At 48.9% G+C, this 17,496-nt stretch overlaps 1 protein-coding gene and 1 non-coding gene across 2 annotated transcripts; both read right to left on the reverse strand.

The window, feature by feature from the left end:
* Positions 1-8,703: 8,703 nt before the first annotated feature.
* On the reverse strand, positions 8,704-9,784 carry ZBED3 (zinc finger BED-type containing 3). The gene has a single exon (XM_060201073.1). It carries the CDS (start codon positions 9,782-9,784, stop codon positions 8,897-8,899), a length of 888 nt encoding a protein of 295 aa, XP_060057056.1. The 3' UTR covers positions 8,704-8,896.
* A 6,705-nt stretch (positions 9,785-16,489) lies between these two features.
* Positions 16,490-16,625, reverse strand: LOC132541656 (small nucleolar RNA SNORA47). The gene has a single exon (XR_009552782.1). It is a non-coding gene; the product is annotated as a small nucleolar RNA SNORA47 (small nucleolar RNA).
* Positions 16,626-17,496: the final 871 nt, after the last annotated feature.

Here is a 17,496-nt window from a genome sequence, read left to right on the forward strand (position 1 = left end):
CCAAAACAAGACTAAGTGAAAGAAAATACGAATTTTGGGGGCCAGATGGTAGCATGCCGGGCTAAGCACACATAGTATAAAGCACAAGGGTCTTTGTTCGAGCCCCCAGTTCCCCACCTGCGGGGGCCGGGTGTCACTTCACGAGTGGAGAAGCAGGTCTGCAGGTGTCTATGCAGGAACAGGACAGGACAGGTGGTGCAGCCCACTGAGCAGTCAGCACGAGTGTGCTGGTGAGGGAAGTCGGGATGAGACCATTATGCTGAGAGGCCGTCCTCATCCCCCAGGTTGGTGGCAGCGGTGGATGTGGGCAAGGCTGGGGGACTCTGTGCCACATCTGCTTCCGGACTGAAGGCTGAAAACCTGGGGCCCCCGACATCAAGCATTAAGTCCTTTGCATAGTCGCTGTACTGTCTCCCCAGCCCTAATGTGCATGGCCGTGAGGCGCCCTGGAGGGAGGAACCTTGTGGAGAGACTTGAGTTGATTCCGCCTTGACGCAAGTGAGCAGAGGGGGCCGTGGGGTAACTCACTTGGGCGTAGGCTACTTTGCCGTGTGCAGGACTCGGGTTTGCCAGGCCTCCACCACACTGGAGGAAGCTTTGGTCTCTTTCAACGGAGAACTCAGTCTCCTTGGAAATAAAAAGGCTCCAGGTTGACAAATGGGGCAGAGAAAGGGACTGGTTACCATTCGCACGGTCTGGAATAGATAGGCAGAGAGGAAGGCGGGCTGTAGCGCAGCGGGTTCAGCGCACATGGCGCAAAGCGCAAGGACCGGCTCAAAGATCCCAGTTCAAGCCCCCGGCTCCCCACCTGCAGGGGAGTCGCTTCACAGGCAGTGAAGCAGGTCTGCAGGTGTCTGTCTTTCTCTCCCCCTCTCTGTCTTCCCCTCCTCTGTCCATTTCTCTCGGTCCTATCCAACAACAGTGATATCAATAATAACAATAATAACAACAACAAGGGGAAAATGGCCTCTAGGAGCAGTGGATTCATGGTGCAGGCACTGAGCCCCAGCAATAACCCTGGAGACAAAAAAAAGAAAAAAGAAAAGAAAACAGAATGGGACTGGCTACCATTTGCACCATCTGTAATAGATAGGCAGAGAATACAGGGATAGGTGACGACTGCTTGTGTATTGACGTCAGGCACGATCAGGGTGTCACACTGAACTACTGGTGCAAGGTGAGACTTGCGTGTTATCAGGGTTGTTAACTGAACTACCGTTACAAGATAAGATTATTATTTATTGGATAGAGACAGCCAGAAATGAAGAGGGGAGTGGATGATAGAGAGGCAGGCACCTGTAACCCTGCTTCACCACTTGCAAAGCTCTCCCCCTGTAGGTGGGGACTGGGGGCTCAAACCCAGGTCCTTGCATGTTATAACGTGCACTCAACCAGGTTTACCACCATCCAGCCCCACGAGGTAAGATCTTTGCTCACTTGTAATGTCCTCCGGCCAAAGGAGAAGCGGCAGCAACACAGGGAACCAGGAACCGGCAGTGAGGGTGAGGCACGGAGGAAAGGACCGACCTCCAGGAGCGCTTCAGAGAGAGCTCGTTTACTGTTCACACTACTGGACAGACGGGTCACCACCCACTAGGAACATGGGGGAAGCATGGAGGCCCCAGTGAGGAGAGTGTGTGACACTCACGCCATGCTGATCACCCCCAGGTGCACCTCATTCATGCTCTGAGGCCACACCTGCTTCTCATAGCCAGCTCGGGCTCAAAGGCAAGGCCCTTACCAGCCTGCAAGGACCCGAGTTACGGCCTTGTAAAGGGAGGCCGCGTACGGGTCACGCACGAGAAACGGGCACCTTTAGGGTGTGCTGTGTGAGGAGGCGGCTCCCCTGCCCCCGAGCTCGGGGCATCTCAGCCCAGGAGTCGAGGAGGGACCTGCCTTTAGGCCAGGTCGGCCTTGGGCTCCACCTCCTCCAGACTCAGTGTAGAAGTGACAGGCCTCTGCCCAGGCTGGGGAGCTGCACCTCCCACAACTTGCCTCTCGTCCTGAATGAGTCTCATGCTGAAGTCTTACAGGGGAGAAACGCTTCTGAAGGTCTCAGGGGAGGTCAGGCATTTGTTCCCTCTCACAAGCCCCCAAAGACCAGTCAGTTCTGAGAAGGTCATGTGAAGAGCGCACGCCAGACTCAACCGCTCTGACTCAGAAAGCGGCAACACTCGACGACGTGCTCGGCTTTGTATGTTGACTCTTCCCAGCCACCAGGCTCCAGATGCTTCCATGATGCCGACCAGACTTCCCTGGACAGACAACCACCATATGTCCTGGAGCCCTGCTTCCCCAGAACCCCACTAAGGAAAGAGAGAGACAGGCTGGGAGTATGGATCTATGGATCCACCTGTCAACACCCATGTTCAGCGGGGAAGCAATTCCAGAAGCCAGACCTTCCACCTTCTGCATCCACAATGACCCTGGGTCCATACTCCCAGCGGGATAAAGACTAGGAAAGCTGTCAGGGGAGGGGATGGGATATGGAGGTCTGGGGGTGGGAATTGGGTGGAGTTGCACCCCTCTTATCCTATGGTTTTGTCAGTGTTTCCTTTTTATAAATTAAAAAAAAAAGAAAGAAAGCTGTAACACTTCAAGGATTTCTAGAAACTTTGGGCTGGTATGGTATTTGTTTCTGGAAAGGAGACAGTTGAGGGGGCTAACAGAGTTAAGGTGAGCAGTTACTGTGGATTCTCCAGATCTTTTGGTGACTAAGATACAATTAAAAGCCATGAATGTGGGGAGAAGACAACAGTGAGCAGGAGATTGTAGATCCTTAGTAATCTAGACCAAAGGCCCAGGAGAATATGTGCTGGAATAATAATGCTTTCGTTAGTCTTCATGTTTTCCGTTAAAGCTTTCATTTTAATGCTGTGAAACAGATTTCAGACAATATCATCATTAAAAGATTTTTCATGAAAAGAATGGGAGTCGGCAGGTAGCGCAGAGGCTTAAGTGCACGTGGTGCAAAACACAAGGACTGGCGTAAGGAATATGATCAGGACCAAGTTACAAGCTACACAAAATAATTATCATTGCTTTATTATAAACTCACCTTCTAAAGTAGAAATGTTGGTCTGGTTACCTACCATGGTCACCAGACTAGGCTCTAATAATGGACATTTCTTTGGAAAGTGCTCTCTCCGTTTCTCTGTATCTGAAATTTAAAAGGGGCTGGAGGCTGGGGTGTGGATCTGCCAGAAGTAGTGAAATCATGCAGGAGTGATGCTCCAGCAGGCAAAAAAAAAAAAAAAAAGTGTTGGAAGATTAGGTTTTAAAGACTTTTTAATGCTTTTTTTTTAACCTTATATTTGCTAAGACAAATTGAGGGGAGGGTAAGATTGGGGCGAGGGAGACCTACAGTATTGCTTCACTACTCAAAGCTTCCTTCCCTCCTGCAGGAGAGTTTGAACCAAGTCCTTGAGCTTTGTTGCTGCTACTTTTTCTGATGTATGGCATTCTCACAGGAGTGAAGTGGTATCTCATTGTTGTCTTTATTTACATTTCTCTGACAATCATTTTTTCATGTGTTTCTCGACCTTTTGGATCTCTTCTGTGGTGAATATTGTGTCCATGTCCTCCCCCCATTTTTGAATTTTTTTTCTTGTTATTGAGCTTGGCAAGCTCTTTATATATTTTGGTTATTAGCCTCTTGTCTGATGTATGGCTGTAAAGACCTTCTCCCATTCTGTGAGGGGTCTCTTGGTTTGGGTAGTGGTTTCTTTTGCTGTGTAGTCCCATGGGTTTATGCTTGCCTTAGTCTTCTTTGTACTTGGATTTGTTTCATTGAAGATGTCTTTAAAATTCATGCAGAAAAGAGTTCTGCCAAGATTTTCCTCTAAGCATCAGATAGTTTCTGGTCTAACATCCAAGTCCTTGATCCAATTGGAATTTACTTTTGTGTTTGGTGAAATACAGTGGTTCAGTTTCATTCTTCTGCATGTTTCAACCCATTTTTTTCCAACACCATTTGTTGAAGAGACTCTGCTTTCCCCATTTAATAGTCTGGGCATCTTTGGTGAAGATTAGAATCCATAGGTGTGGGGGCTCACTTCTGGGCTCTCAATTCTATTCCACTGGTCAGTGTGTCTATTCATGTTCCAGTACCAAGCAGTTTTGATGACAATGGCCCTATAATACAGTTTGAGATCTGGGAGTGTGATGCCTCCAGTTCTGTTCTTCCTTCTCAAGATTGTTTTGGCAATTCTAGGTCTTGTCTGGTTTCAGATAAACATTTGTTCTATTCTCCTAAAAAATGTGGTTTGGTTCTTGATGGGGATAGTATTAAATTTGTATATGGCTCTAGGTAGTATATTCATTTTGATGATGTTAATTCTTCCAACCCATGAACATGGAATATCTTTCCACTTCTTTGTGTCTTTTTCAATTTCCTTGAGTAGTGACTCATAATTTTCAGTATACAAGTCTTTCACTTCTTTGGTTAGGTTTATTCCTAGATATTTGATTGTTTTTGTTGCTGCAGTAAAAGGAATTGATTTTTGGATTTCAACTTCTTTTAACTTAGTGTTTGCATAGGGGAATGCCACTGACTTTTGAATGTTAATTTTGTAGTCTGACACCGTACTGTATTGCCTGATGATTTCCAAAAGCTTCTTGCTGGATTCCTTAGGTTTTTCTGTGTATACTATCATGTCATCTGCAAATAGGGAGAGTTTGACTTCTTCTCTTCCAATCTGTATTCCTTTAATTCCTTGCTCCTGCCTGATTGCTATGGCAAGAATTTCCAACACTATGTTGAATAGTAATGGTGATAGTGGGCAGCCCTGTCTAGTACCTGATCTGAATGGAAATGCTGCCAGTTTTTCACCATTGAGTATGATGTTGGCTGTAGGTTTGCTATATATAGACTCCACTATCTTCAGGAATTTCCCATCTATTCCCATTTTTTGTAGTGTTTCGATCACGAAGGGGTGTTGTATTTTGTCAAAGGATTTCTTTGCATCTATTGATATGACCATGTGGTTTTTGGTCTTGCTTTTGTTGATGTGGTGGATCACCTTGATTGATTTACATATATTAAACCAACTTTGTATCCTTGGAATAAACCCCACTTGGTCATGATGAACAATCTTTTTAATATACTGCTATATCCGGTTGGCTAGAATTTTGTTCAGTACTTTAGCATCTATGTTCATCAGAGATATTGTTCTGTAGTTTTCTTTTTTGGTTGTGTCCCTGTCTGCTTTTGGTATCAAAATGATGTTGGCTTTATAGAAGCTGGGAGTATTCTAGTGTCTTCAGTCTTCTGGAAGACTTTTAAAAGTAGAGGTATTAGTTCTTCTTTGTAGGATTCATTTGTAAAACCATCTGGTCCAGGACTTTTATTCTTGGGAAGGTTTTTAATAACTGTTTTAACTTCATTAGCTGTGATGGGCCTGTTCATGTTATCTAGTTCCTCTTGACTTAGTTTTGGAAGTTGGTAGGTATCTAGGAAATCGTCCATTTCTTCCAGGTTCTCTAGCTTGGTGGCATAGAGTTGTTCATAGAAGCCTCGCATGATATGTTGAATTTCTGCAGTGTCTGTTGTGATATCTCCTCTTTCATTTTTGATCCAATTTGAGTCTTCTCCCTTTTTTGTTTTGTGAGTCTGGCTAAAGGTTTGTCGGTTTTGTTCACTCTTTCGAAGAACCAACATTTACTTCCGTTGATCTTTTGTATGGTTTTCTTATTTTCAATGTTATTGATTTCTGCCCTAACTTTAGTTATTTCTGTCCTTCTGGTTGCTTTAGGGTTCCTTTCTTCCTCCTCCTCCTCCTCCTCCCCTTTCCCTTATTCTTCATCTCCTTCTCCTCCTCCTCCTCCTTTGTCTTTAAGATGTGCAATCAGGCTGTTTATTTGTGCTTTTTCTTGTTTCCTAATGTGTGCTTGTATAGCTATGAACTTCCCTCTCAGTACTGCCTTAGCTGTGTCCCAAATATTTTGATAGCTTGTGTCTTCATTTTCATTGAGCTTTCAAATCATTTTGATTTCTTCTTTTATTTCCTCTTTGACCCAGTAGTTGTTAAGGAGTGTACTGTTGAGCTTCCACATTCTGGGGCTATTACTAATCTAATCTTTTGTTGATTGTCAAGTGTTAGTTTAACTCCACTGTGGTCTGAGAAGATGCTTGGGATGATTTCAATGCTCCTGAATTTGCTGCTGCTGTTTTTGTGGCCTAACATATGGTCTATTCTTGAGAGCATGGTAATTCTACACACAAGACACTAGTAAGCACAGAAATTGGCCTAAAGAAACAAAAGAACAAATCTGGATGAGAGAATAGTCTACAAAACAGGAAGTCACAACTTGAAAACGTGTTATGGAAAGCAACACTCATGAATTGTTCTACATAAAAAGACACTGGAGAGTGATAATCAAAAGTAATGTGGGGGCTGGATAGTGGTGCTTCTGGTTGAACGTACATGTTACAATGTGCAAAGACCCACGATCTAGCCCCTAGCCCCCACTTGGAGGGGGGAAGCAGGGCTGCAGGTATCTCTATCTCTCTTCCTCTTTATATTCCCCATTCGTCTCAATGTATGGCTGTCTCCATCAAATAAGTAAACAAATGATTTTTAAAAAAGTAATGTGTGAAAGTTGAGAGGCTGGATGGTATCTCACCTGGTTGTGAGCATGTTACAATGTGGAAGGACCTGGTTCAAGCCCCTAGTCCCCACCTGCAGGATGAATTGTTTAATAAACAGGAACCCAAAGGTAGGAATGGAGCAGATGAAACCTAGGGGTCTTTGACTTTAGTAGAAGATGGTGTCAGAGTTGAGAATAGGACTAGAAAGCTGGATTAGGGCAGAGAATAGCTCTTAAACACGAGGAAAGTATATACCATTAACTGTTAACCCCATTGATCTAACCCAGGGTATATGTATATATTCATGTTTAGTACAGACCTGCCAACACCCATGTCCAGTGGAGAAGCAATGACAGAAGCCAAACCTTCCACCTCCTGCTCCCCATAAAAGTCTTTGGTCCATACTCCAAGAGAGGGACAAAAATAGGGAAGCTTCCAATGGAGGGGATGGGACAGGGAACTCTGGGGGTGGGAAGTGTGTGGAATTGTGCCCCTGTGATCTTACAGACTTCTACATCGTTACTAAGTCACTATTAAACAAACACACAGTTGTTGCTGAGTCTGAAACATGATGACTGCGGGAGTACTTCCTATTGTCAGACATTCTGGGTAGGGGTCCTTCTCTGCCTTCATGAGGCACTCACTGGATTTGACAGGAGTATGGGGCAGGACTGGAAATTCCCTTCCCTCCCCCAGACCTCCCATTTCAGAACTTGGACAAAGAATAATCATTCACTTTACTCACTAGAAAATGAGTTAAAAAATTTTTTTTTGTAAATAAAATTTTATTCTCATTTTCCTGGGTTACCCATACTGGTCTGTAGGCACAAGGTGTCATAAGTCTTTGGTGTGTTAAGGAAGCTTCTTTAAAAGTCACTGGGACTGAAGGAAAATACCTGTGTTGGGGGAGATAGTGCTTTGTAGCAAACATCTCACGGGGAACTGAGTTGTTATACCTGTGTGTTAACAACTGTACCGTCAGCCACTAACTTCTCAATAAAGTGGTCAGAAAATAAAAAAATATATAATAAAAAGTTCACAGAGACACGATGTCCTGCCTCCCTATGATGTCGGTTGACAGTGGCTGCTGACATTTTCATGGCCACAGCCAACAGAGGAAGACCCCAGCTTCGCAAGGATGCCGGTTCAACACCAGCAGCGAAGGCCACTGGGGAGCGCCCAAGTGAGTCAGTCAGTGAGCGGCCTCTGGCTTCTGAAGTGCTTGTCCACGAGAGTCAGCAACCAGGGGAGGCCGCAGAGTGGCGCGCTTGCTCACACTTGCTGTGGTGTAGATGTGTGTGTGTTGCCCACATTTGCACTAGTGTGTGTGTGTTGCCCACGTTTGCATTAGTGTGTGTGCGTGTTGCCCACACTAGTATGTGTGTATGCGTGTTGTCCACACTTGCAGTAGTGCGTGTGCGTGTTGCCCACGTTTGCATTAGTGTGCGTGCGTGTTGCCCACGTTTGCATTAGTGCGTGTGCGTGTGTTGCCCACGTTTGCATTAGTGCGCGTGCGTGTTGCCCACGTTTGCATTAGTGTGTGTGCGTGTTGCCCACGTTTGCATTAGTGTGCGTGTGTTGCCCACGTTTGCATTAGTGTGTGTGCGTGTTGCCCACGTTTGCATTAGTGTGCGTGTGTTGCCCACGTTTGCATTAGTGTGTGTGCGTGTTGCCCACGTTTGCATTAGTGTGCGTGCGTGTTGCCCACGTTTGCATTAGTGTGCGTGCGTGTTGCCCACGTTTGCATTAGTGTGTGTGCGTGTTGCCCACGTTTGCATTAGTGTGTGTGCGTGTTGCCCACGTTTGCATTAGTGTGTGTGCGTGTTGCCCACGTTTGCATTAGTGTGTGTGCGTGTTGCCCACGTTTGCATTAGTGTGCGTGCGTGTTGCCCACGTTTGCATTAGTGTGCGTGCGTGTTGCCCACGTTTGCATTAGTGTGCGTGCGTGTTGCCCACGTTTGCATTAGTGTGCGTGCGTGTTGCCCACGTTTGCATTAGTGTGTGTGCGTGTTGCCCACGTTTGCATTAGTGTGTGTGCGTGTTGCCCACGTTTGCATTAGTGTGTGTGCGTGTTGCCCACGTTTGCATTAGTGTGCGTGCGTGTTGCCCACGTTTGCATTAGTGTGCGTGCGTGTTGCCCACGTTTGCATTAGTGTGTGTGCGTGTTGCCCACGTTTGCATTAGTGTGTGTGCGTGTTGCCCACGTTTGCATTAGTGTGTGTGCGTGTTGCCCACGTTTGCATTAGTGTGCGTGCGTGTTGCCCACGTTTGCATTAGTGTGTGTGCGTGCGCGCGTGCCGTCCGGAGCTACAGGAGCAGCTTCGTGAAGCCGCAGGCGTCCGTGTCCCCCGCGGGCTCCTCCTTGAGAGGGCTGTGCACCGCCACGGCCGCGGCCGCCTCCCGCTCCCGCAGGCGCGCCTGCAGCGCCTCCCGGTCCGCCTGCAGCGCCTCCCGGTCCGCCTGCAGCGCCCGGCGCTCCCGGGCCAGCGCGCGCTCGTCGTCCTGCAGCGCCCGGCGCCTCCGCTCCAGCGCGCGCTCCCCCCGCTCCAGCGCCGCCTCGCGCCTCTGCAGCTCGCGCTCGCGCAGACTCCCGCGCACGGCCAGCGCCGCCACCTGCTGCAGCAGCTGCGCCCAGGGGCCCTCGGCGGCCGCGGGGGCGGGGCCTGGGCCGAGACCGGGGGCGGGGCCTGGGCCGAGACCGGGGGCGGGGCCGAGTCCGGGGGCGGGGCCTGGTCCGAGTCCGGGGGCGGGGCCTGGTCCGAGACTGGGGGCGGGGCCGAGGCCGGGGGCGGGGCCTTGTCCGAGACTGGGGGCGTGGCTGAGTCCGGGGGCGGGGCCTGGTCCGAGACTGGGGGCGGGGCCGAGTCCGGGGGCGGGGCCTGGTCCGAGTCCGGGGGCGGGGCCTGGTCCGGGCGGGGAGCGGCGGGCGGCCGCGCCGGTGTGCAGCTCGGGCAGGTGAGCGCGCCGCAGGTGCGTCCACAGGGCCGGGGTGCCCTCCGCGAAGCCGGGGCCGCGGCTCACCTGCTCCCCGCACAGCCGGCAGGTGGCCCAGGGGCCCGCCGCGAGTCCCGGGCGCGCCGGGGCCAGGTGGAAGTAGCCCCAGGCCTCGGAGTAGGTTGCGCCCAGGCGGCCGGGGGGCCCCGGCTCCGGCCCCGGCCCCGGCTCCTGCATGGCCCCCGCCGACTCGCTTCTCATGCTGCTCCGAGCGCCTGCGTGCCGGCCAGAGAGACGAGGTGAGAACAGCAGCGCTGAGGGGCCCGTGGCTGGGCGCCAAGGCCCCGGGTTCGAGCCCCCGCTCCCCACCTGCAGGGGGAGAGCTCCCCGAGTGCTGCAGCAGGGCCGCAAGGTGTCTCTGTGCCGCTGTCTCCTCCTCCCTCTCGGCTTCTCTCTGCCGACCCAGTAACTCATGCATTCATTCATTCACTCATTCATTCACTCATTCAAAGAAAACAAAATCACACGCACTTTCAAGCACAACTTGTGTGATTAGGGAAACACTACAGAATCTCTTTCTTTCTCTTCGCCAGAGCGCTGCTCAACTCCGGCTGATGGCGGCGCAGGGGACTGAACTGGAAATCTGGAGCCGCGGGCATGAGCGTCTCTGTGCAAAGCCGTTATGCCCTCTGCCTCTGCCTCTGTCTCTCCCTCTGTCTCTCTCTCTTCCTCTCTCTCTGTCTCTCTCTCTTCCTCTCTCTCTGTCTCTCCCTATCTCTATCTCTCTCTCCCTCTGTCTCTCTCTGTCTCTCTCCCTGTCTCTCTCTCTTCCTCTCTCTGTCTCTCTCTCCCTCTGTCTCTCTCTCCCTCTCTCTCTGTCTCTCTCTCCCTATCTCTATCTCTCTCTCCCTCTGTCTCTCTCTCCCTATCTCTGTCTTTCTGTCTCTCTCTCCCTCTCTCTCTGTCTCTCTCTCCCTCTCTCTCTGTCTCTCTCTCTCCTTATCTCTGTCTTTCTGTCTCTCTTCCTCTCTCTCTGTCTCTCCCTATCTCTGTCTCTCTCTCCCTATCTCTGTCTCTCCCTGTCTCTCTCCCTATCTCTGTCTCTCTCCCTCTGTCTCTCTCTCCCTATCTCTGTCTCTCTCCCTCTGTATCTCTCCCTATCTCTGTCTCTCTCTGTCTCCTTCACCCCCCAACACAGCTCCTTTGACCACAGTTCCCTTCTGAAGAAAATAACACCGTCTCCATGGTAGATAAAGCCCATAGTCCAAGTACATGCCTGGGTTTCTTTTCCAGTAAGAACTGCTTAGTCTTTAGGAGGAAAAAAAAGTTTAAAACATTGAGCCTTTTTTCTTTTCCTCTCAAGTAGCAGTTGTCTTCGAAATAAGGAGGTCTCCAGTACTTAAACTAAAAATGGGAATATATGACCGAAAGCCCAGAGCTTTCAATCCCCTGTCCCAGTTTCAATCCCGTATGCTAGAACTGAGCTGTGCTCTGCTCCCACTTCCACTCTCCCTCTCTCCCCCTCCCTCTCCCTCTCTCCCCATCCCTCTCCCTCTTCCTCTCTCTGTCCCTCTCCCTCTCTCCCCATCCCTCTCCGCCCCCTCCTTCTCCCTCTCCCTCTTCCTCTCTCTGCCCCTCTCCCTTTCCCCCCACCTCCATTAAAATAGTTGAAAGGTTTTTAAAATGCGCCCATCCAGGTGCCCTCACTCGTGTGTCCTGGAGCCTCCCCTCCCCAGAGCCCTGCCCCACTAGGGACAGACAGACACCGGCTGGGGGTGTGGGTCCACCTGCCAACACCCATGTCCAGCAGAGAAGCAGTGACAGAAGCCAGAACTCCCACCTTCTGCTCCCCATAAAGAATTTGGGTCCAGACTCCCAGAGGGGGAGAAATGTCAGGGGAAGATGCCCAGAGGGCTCTGAACTCCAACTCCATCAGGACCCAGAGAGAGAGGAGGGAAAAAGGAAGGACATTCAGACGTAGTGATCAGTAGAGAAGGCAGGACCATAGGGAAAGAAAAATGGACAAAACTCTCGATAGATGGACAGGTGAATATAGAAATAATAACCAGCCTGCGTCTGTGACCTTGGGAGAAGCACTGCAGTGCCCAGTGGAGGGAATGGGGACTCAGGGGACACAAAACTCTGCTACTGGGAATGGGGTAGAACTCTTCCTTAGCTTGTAATTGTGTAAAGCTATTAGTAAGTCCCTCCGAAAAAAATGTGCCCATCTTAAAAATCAATAGGAACCCAACCTCTTAAATGTGAAGAAATAGCTAAATGATTGTTGTGTGTATAGTTAGTCTTTAGCTAGTTTTTGTTTGTCTGTCCAAAAAAAGAACCCCTTCTTTATCCTCTTTAGAATAAAAGCAAGTCTCTCTTAGATTTTTCTCTCAGAGCTACAGAGAAAAAAAAAAAAAACACTTAAGGAGTTAAAAAGCAAAAAGAAAAGAAAGAAGTGTTTCTTCCACTTGGATATAGAACTACCGCTATGAATAGCATTTCTTTGGCTTTTTGCCCCAGTCTGCCTCCTGCTACCAGAGCTGAAGGGCTGGGGCTGGGGGCTGGGGGTCCTGCTCTGTGTGTGTGCAGCTGTCACTGGTCCCAGCGGCCCCTTTCTTTCTTTCTTTCTTTCTTTCTTTCTTTCTTTCTTTCTTTCTTCCTTTCTTTCCTCCAGATAGAGTGAGAAGCTCTCCACGGCTGGTGAGGTTTCTCCCCTGCAGGTGGGGACCTGAGGCTTGGACCCCAGATCCTAAGGCTGCCTTCCACCACCTGACTCCTTGAACATCTCTTTTCTTTTCCATTCTTTTCTCCTCTTCTCTTCTCTTCTCTTCTCTTCTTTCTCTCTTTCTTTTAAGCTTTCAATGAGATTCCCCCTCCCCCCAAATATGACCTTTGCTCTTGTGATTTTAAAAACAATGTGTTTCAGAGTAATCTGGCCCTACTAAATGTCATTAGAAGTTTGTTTTAAATATGCAGATTTAGGAAATAGGAACATTGAAAGCAGCTTTACCTTCAAAGTAGCTGGTGGGCTACGTCTCGGGTATTCTGGTCCATCCTGGCTTCTGGCTTACACCCATCCTGCCACTTCATTCCTGAATTCTGAAGAGCCGAGACAAAGTGTTAAGAGCAATTCAGAGCAAAAGAAACCCAATTCAGTTGGCATAAAGCACTAGAAATACTGGGTAGTACCGTGTCTTTTTTTTTTCTTTTTTTGGACACTCACAGGTGCTGAGTCAAAACAAACAAAAAATACTAGTTTTGTACATTGCTCATCTCAATCAAGATGAAAAGCTTGATTGGTATGCTTAGTTTATATAAATAATGTAAAATAACGCATTCTTTCTTCGTCCAACAAAATAGCTGTGCGAACATAACCAGGGTGACTATAATTACAATATCTTCTCTCTTCAGAAAATGATTTAATACTGCAATAACCTATCAGCCACCGTGAGACAGAGAAAGGTAGCATTTCTTCTTTAGGGAATAACCTCAGAAAGGACTCACGGTGTGACCTTGGACCAAACTGCTTTGGAACTGTATGCATAATAATACACTTGACACACTCTTGGGGTTTTTCTCAGCCATTATTTCAAGGGGAAAGTCAAGGCCGAGGTGGGTCAACAGAGCATAGTGACAGACAGTAACTGCTTATAGTTTCAGGTTTGAACCAGTAGCAAAAGAGATAATAAAGCCTCAGGACTCCTCATTAAATTCTCTGTGGAATAACTAGATAAAGAGATAATATCAGAAGCATACGTTGCTGCTATACTAAAAATATTTAGCATACGATCCTATTTCTTTTCTTTTTTTATATTTATTTATTTTCCCTTTTGTTGCCCTTGTTGTTTTACTGTTGTAGTTATTATGGTTGTTACTGATGTTGTTGTTGTTGGATAGGACAGAGAGAAATGGAGAGAGGAGGGGAAGACAGAGAGGGGGAGAGAAAGACAGACACCTGCAGACCTGCTTCACCGCCTGTGAAGCGACTCCCCTGCAGGTGGGGAGCCGGGGGCTCGAACCAGGATCCTTATGCCGGTCCTTGCTCTTTGTTCTTTTCTTTTTTAAAAATATTTATTTAGTCCCTTTTGTTGCCCTTGTTGTTTTATTGTTGTAGTTATTACTGTTGTTATTGATGTCGTTGTTGTTGGATAGGACAGAGAGAAATGGAGAGAGGAGGGGAAGACAGAGAGGGGGAGAGAAAGAGACAGACACCTGCAGCCCTGCTTCACCGCCTGTGAAGCGACTCCCCTGCAGGTAGGGAGCCGGGGGCTCGAGCCGGGATCCTTACGCGGTCATTGCGCTTTGCGCCACCTGCACTTAACCCTCTGTGTTACCGCCCGACTCCCCACAATCCTATTTCTTAAAATATTTTGTTGGGAAATTGTGAAGAGCCTCACAAAGCACCCTGCATTTCTGATACTAGGGCCTATCTACATAATCTTTGCTTTGCCTGAGAGATCCCCACCCATTCCATTCCTTTGATCTGTCTTCTTTCTACCCTCAAGACCCTCCCTGCCTGCAGGGTATTATTAATCCCACCAGTTAAAACCCTCTGTAACAGTTGCTAAGGAAGTTCCTACCTTCCCAGCCCCATTTTGCCTTTCTCCATCCCTTTCCTAGCCATTTCCGTTTCTGACTTGCCACATCTGGGTCTTTAAAAGCCGTGGCTCTCTGATCAATAAAGGTATTGCATTGTCTCACCACGTGTTTGGTTCCTGAGTCATCTCCCTCGCTTCCCTGAGTGAGTAGCAGCTCAGGCTGGCTCTGGTCACATTCTCTTCAGCCCAGAGAGTACACGCCCGGGAAGAGGCACCCCCACACTAGCCCGGCAATATTTCATTTATTGGCTAGAGAAAGAGGGAAATTAAGGGGTCTGGGTGGTGGCACACCCAATTAGGTGCACACAGTACTACAAGGATCCACTCAAGGATCCGGGTTCCGACTCCCCACCTGCAGGAGGGTTGCTTCATGAGCTGCAAAGCAGGTCTGCAGGCTTTCTTTTTAATTTTTTATATTTATTTTCCCTTTTGTTGCCCTTGTCGTTTTTTATTGTTGTAGTTATTATTGTTGTTGTTATTGATGTCGTCATTGTTGGGTAGGCCAGAGAGACATGGAGAGAGGAGGGGAAGACAGAAAGGGGGAGAGAAAGACAGACACCTGCAGACCTGCTTCACCGCCTGGGAAGCGACTCCCCTGCAGGTGGGGAGCCGGGGGCTCGAACCGGGATCCTTACGTGGGTCCTTGTGCTACCTCCCGACTCCTGTCTGCTGGCTTCTTACCTTACTCACTCCCTATCTCCCTTCCTCTCACAATTTCTCTGTCCTGTCCAACAAAATGGAAAAAAAATGGCCGTCAGGAGCAGTGAATTTGTAGTGCCAGCACTAAGCTCAGTGATAACTCTCAGTCAGGGAAAAAAAGAAAAGGAGAGAAAAGACAAGAAAGAGAGGAATTAAGAGGAGCAGGCAAGATAAAGGAGAGAGCCAGAGGGAGACCTCTGCTGTACTGCTTCACCACCCGTGAGGCTTTCCTGTGGCAGGTTGGGGCCAGGGGCTTGAGCCTGACCCCTTATTTCTATTTTAATGTGGTGCCAGGGAATAAAGCCGGGGCTTCAAGTTCAGACAAAATGGGTGAGTGGTTTCCCCAGCTTTGTCTTCATTCTGCATGTCTAGAGAGAAAGGGAGAAAGAGAAGGAGGCAGGAAGAGAGGGAGGTGAAAGAGGGAGCGAGAGATGAGAACTCTGATCTGCCGTCTATGGGGTTCTTCTTAGCAGTGTTTGTAGTGTCTCCGTGCTGGGCCTCACTCTGCCCACCGGGCCCTCGCAGCCCTAGTGTGCGTTTATTCCACCTGCCAGCAGCTATAGTCCAGACACACTGCAGTTGGCTAAGCACCATCAGACAATCCTTTCCCCTCCAGTCACGTTCACTCAGGATTGGGCTTGACATTTAACATCTCACATTAAAAAAAAAAAAAATTGTCAGACTCATTAAAAAAGGTCAGTGTCAGACTTCTTGTAACAAAATCAGTAGCTTCTGATGCAGCAGGCATCGGGTTGGCTGTCGCTACTCACATGATCAATTATCATTAAAGAATTTTTTTAAATGCTATTAGTGATCTAATAGTGGCTCACAAGATTACAAAATGAGAGATAGAGGTCCACATCACACCCATCACCAAGTTCTGTCTTCCTCCCTCCCATATAGGGAAGCACCATAGTTCTCACAATGTCTTGGAAACAGTTTACATACTTTTTTTTTTTTTAAACTATCTCCATTTATTTATTGGATAGAGACAGTTTGCATACTCTTTTTTTTTTTTAACTATCTTCATTTATTTATTGGATAGAGACAGCCAGAAATCGAGAGGGAGTGATGGAGAGACAGAGAGACACCTGCAGACCCGCTTTACCACTGCAAAGCTTTTTCCCTGCAGGTGGGGACCGGGAGCTTGAACCTGGGTCCTTGCGCAGTATAACACACGCACGACCAGGACTGCCACCACCTGGCCCCCTGCCTGTCTTTTATGTTTTGCAAGTTTATATGAATCCACAGATGAGTGAAACCATCCAGTGACTGTCGTGTGTCTCCTTGCTGACATCACTAGACATAATTAAAAGGTCGCCCCCAAGAGCTCATAAATGTGTTCAAGTCCCCAAAGCAAGAGGCTCTGCCTTCTCTAGCTGGGGACCCAACGCTGTTGGTAACCTGCAGGCTTTCTTACTTGTGCCTGAGACTAAGAGGAGCCCTTCCCCATCAGCCCCTAGAGCAGCTGCCAGAGGCGAGCACTTCCCTCCCTGCAAGAATGGCTCCGGCTTCCTCCCAAACCTGGGACACCCTTGCTCGGTATCAGTGCCTCCGACAAAATGCCCTTGGTTATTACAGGTTAAGGCGGGGGGCAAGAAGCACTCACGGGTCTCCATTCTTCAGATTCGGCGGGATGGCCCACCCGAGCCAGGGCCAAGCGGGACCACAGATGTCGGCCTGCATGGCGCTGCCCTCTGAGGACAGCAGAGGGCCCGTCTCTGCTTGGCAGGCCTTCACTCTTGGAGGACTTAACCGGCAGAAAGCAGCACAGTGCAGAGCTGCCTCACCTTCTCAGTCCTCCGCTCTCAGCTCCAGTTCAGACAGGAGGGAGTCGGGCGGTGGCACAGTGGGTTAAGCGCAGGTGGCGCAAAGCACAGGGACTGGCCTAAGGATCCCGGTTCGAGCCCCTGGCTCCCCATCTGCAGGGGAGTCCCTTTACAGGTGGTGAAGCAGGTCTGCAGGTGTCTGTCTTTCTCTCCCCCTCTCTGTCTTCCCCTCCTCTCTCCATTTCTCTCTGTCCTATCCAACAACAACAACAATAACTACAACAATAAAACAAAAAAATTCAGAAAGGAACTGTGTCACACCAGGGAGTGAACAGTGGGCCTCACATACACCACTGACCAGTCTTCCCAGCCAAACTGTATTTTATGTTGTTTTTTTTTTTTCCCCTCCAGGGTTATTGCTGGGGCTCAGTGCCTACACTATGAATCCACTGTTCCTGTGGCCATTTTTTTTCAATTTTTTTTTTTTTTGGATAGGAGAGAGAGAAATTGAGAGGGGAAGAGTTGATAGAGAGGGAGAGAGGCAGACAGACACCTGCAGACCTGCTTCACCGCTTGTGAAGTGACTCCCCCCTGCAGGTGGGGAGCTGGGGGCTCGAACCGGGATCCTTACACCGGTCCCTGCGCTTCAAACTATGTGCGCGTAACCTGGCCTGCCACCGCCCAGCTCTTCAAATGGTTTATTTCCTATACTTGAGGGAAAGAAAGATACCAAAACGTCATCCACAGAATTCCCTTAAGCCACTGCCCAGGATGCCAACCCATCATGGTGCCAGGGAGCAAACCTGGCCAGGTGTTGCGCTCTACCATCTGAGCGATGGCGATCTTCTCTTCAGACTCAGAATCTAGAGAACGAGGGGGGGGGGGGGGGCAGACGGCGCGCACCTGG

Source organism: Erinaceus europaeus, chromosome 11 (assembly GCF_950295315.1).
Source record: "Erinaceus europaeus chromosome 11, mEriEur2.1, whole genome shotgun sequence".
NCBI lineage: Eukaryota > Metazoa > Chordata > Mammalia > Eulipotyphla > Erinaceidae > Erinaceus > Erinaceus europaeus.

What these genes read in the sequence shown, in the direction of transcription:
- ZBED3 (XM_060201073.1), bottom strand. Translation starts at nt 9,784, where the DNA reads ATGAGAAGCGAGTCGGCGGGGGCCATGCAGGAGCCGGGGCCGGGGCCG.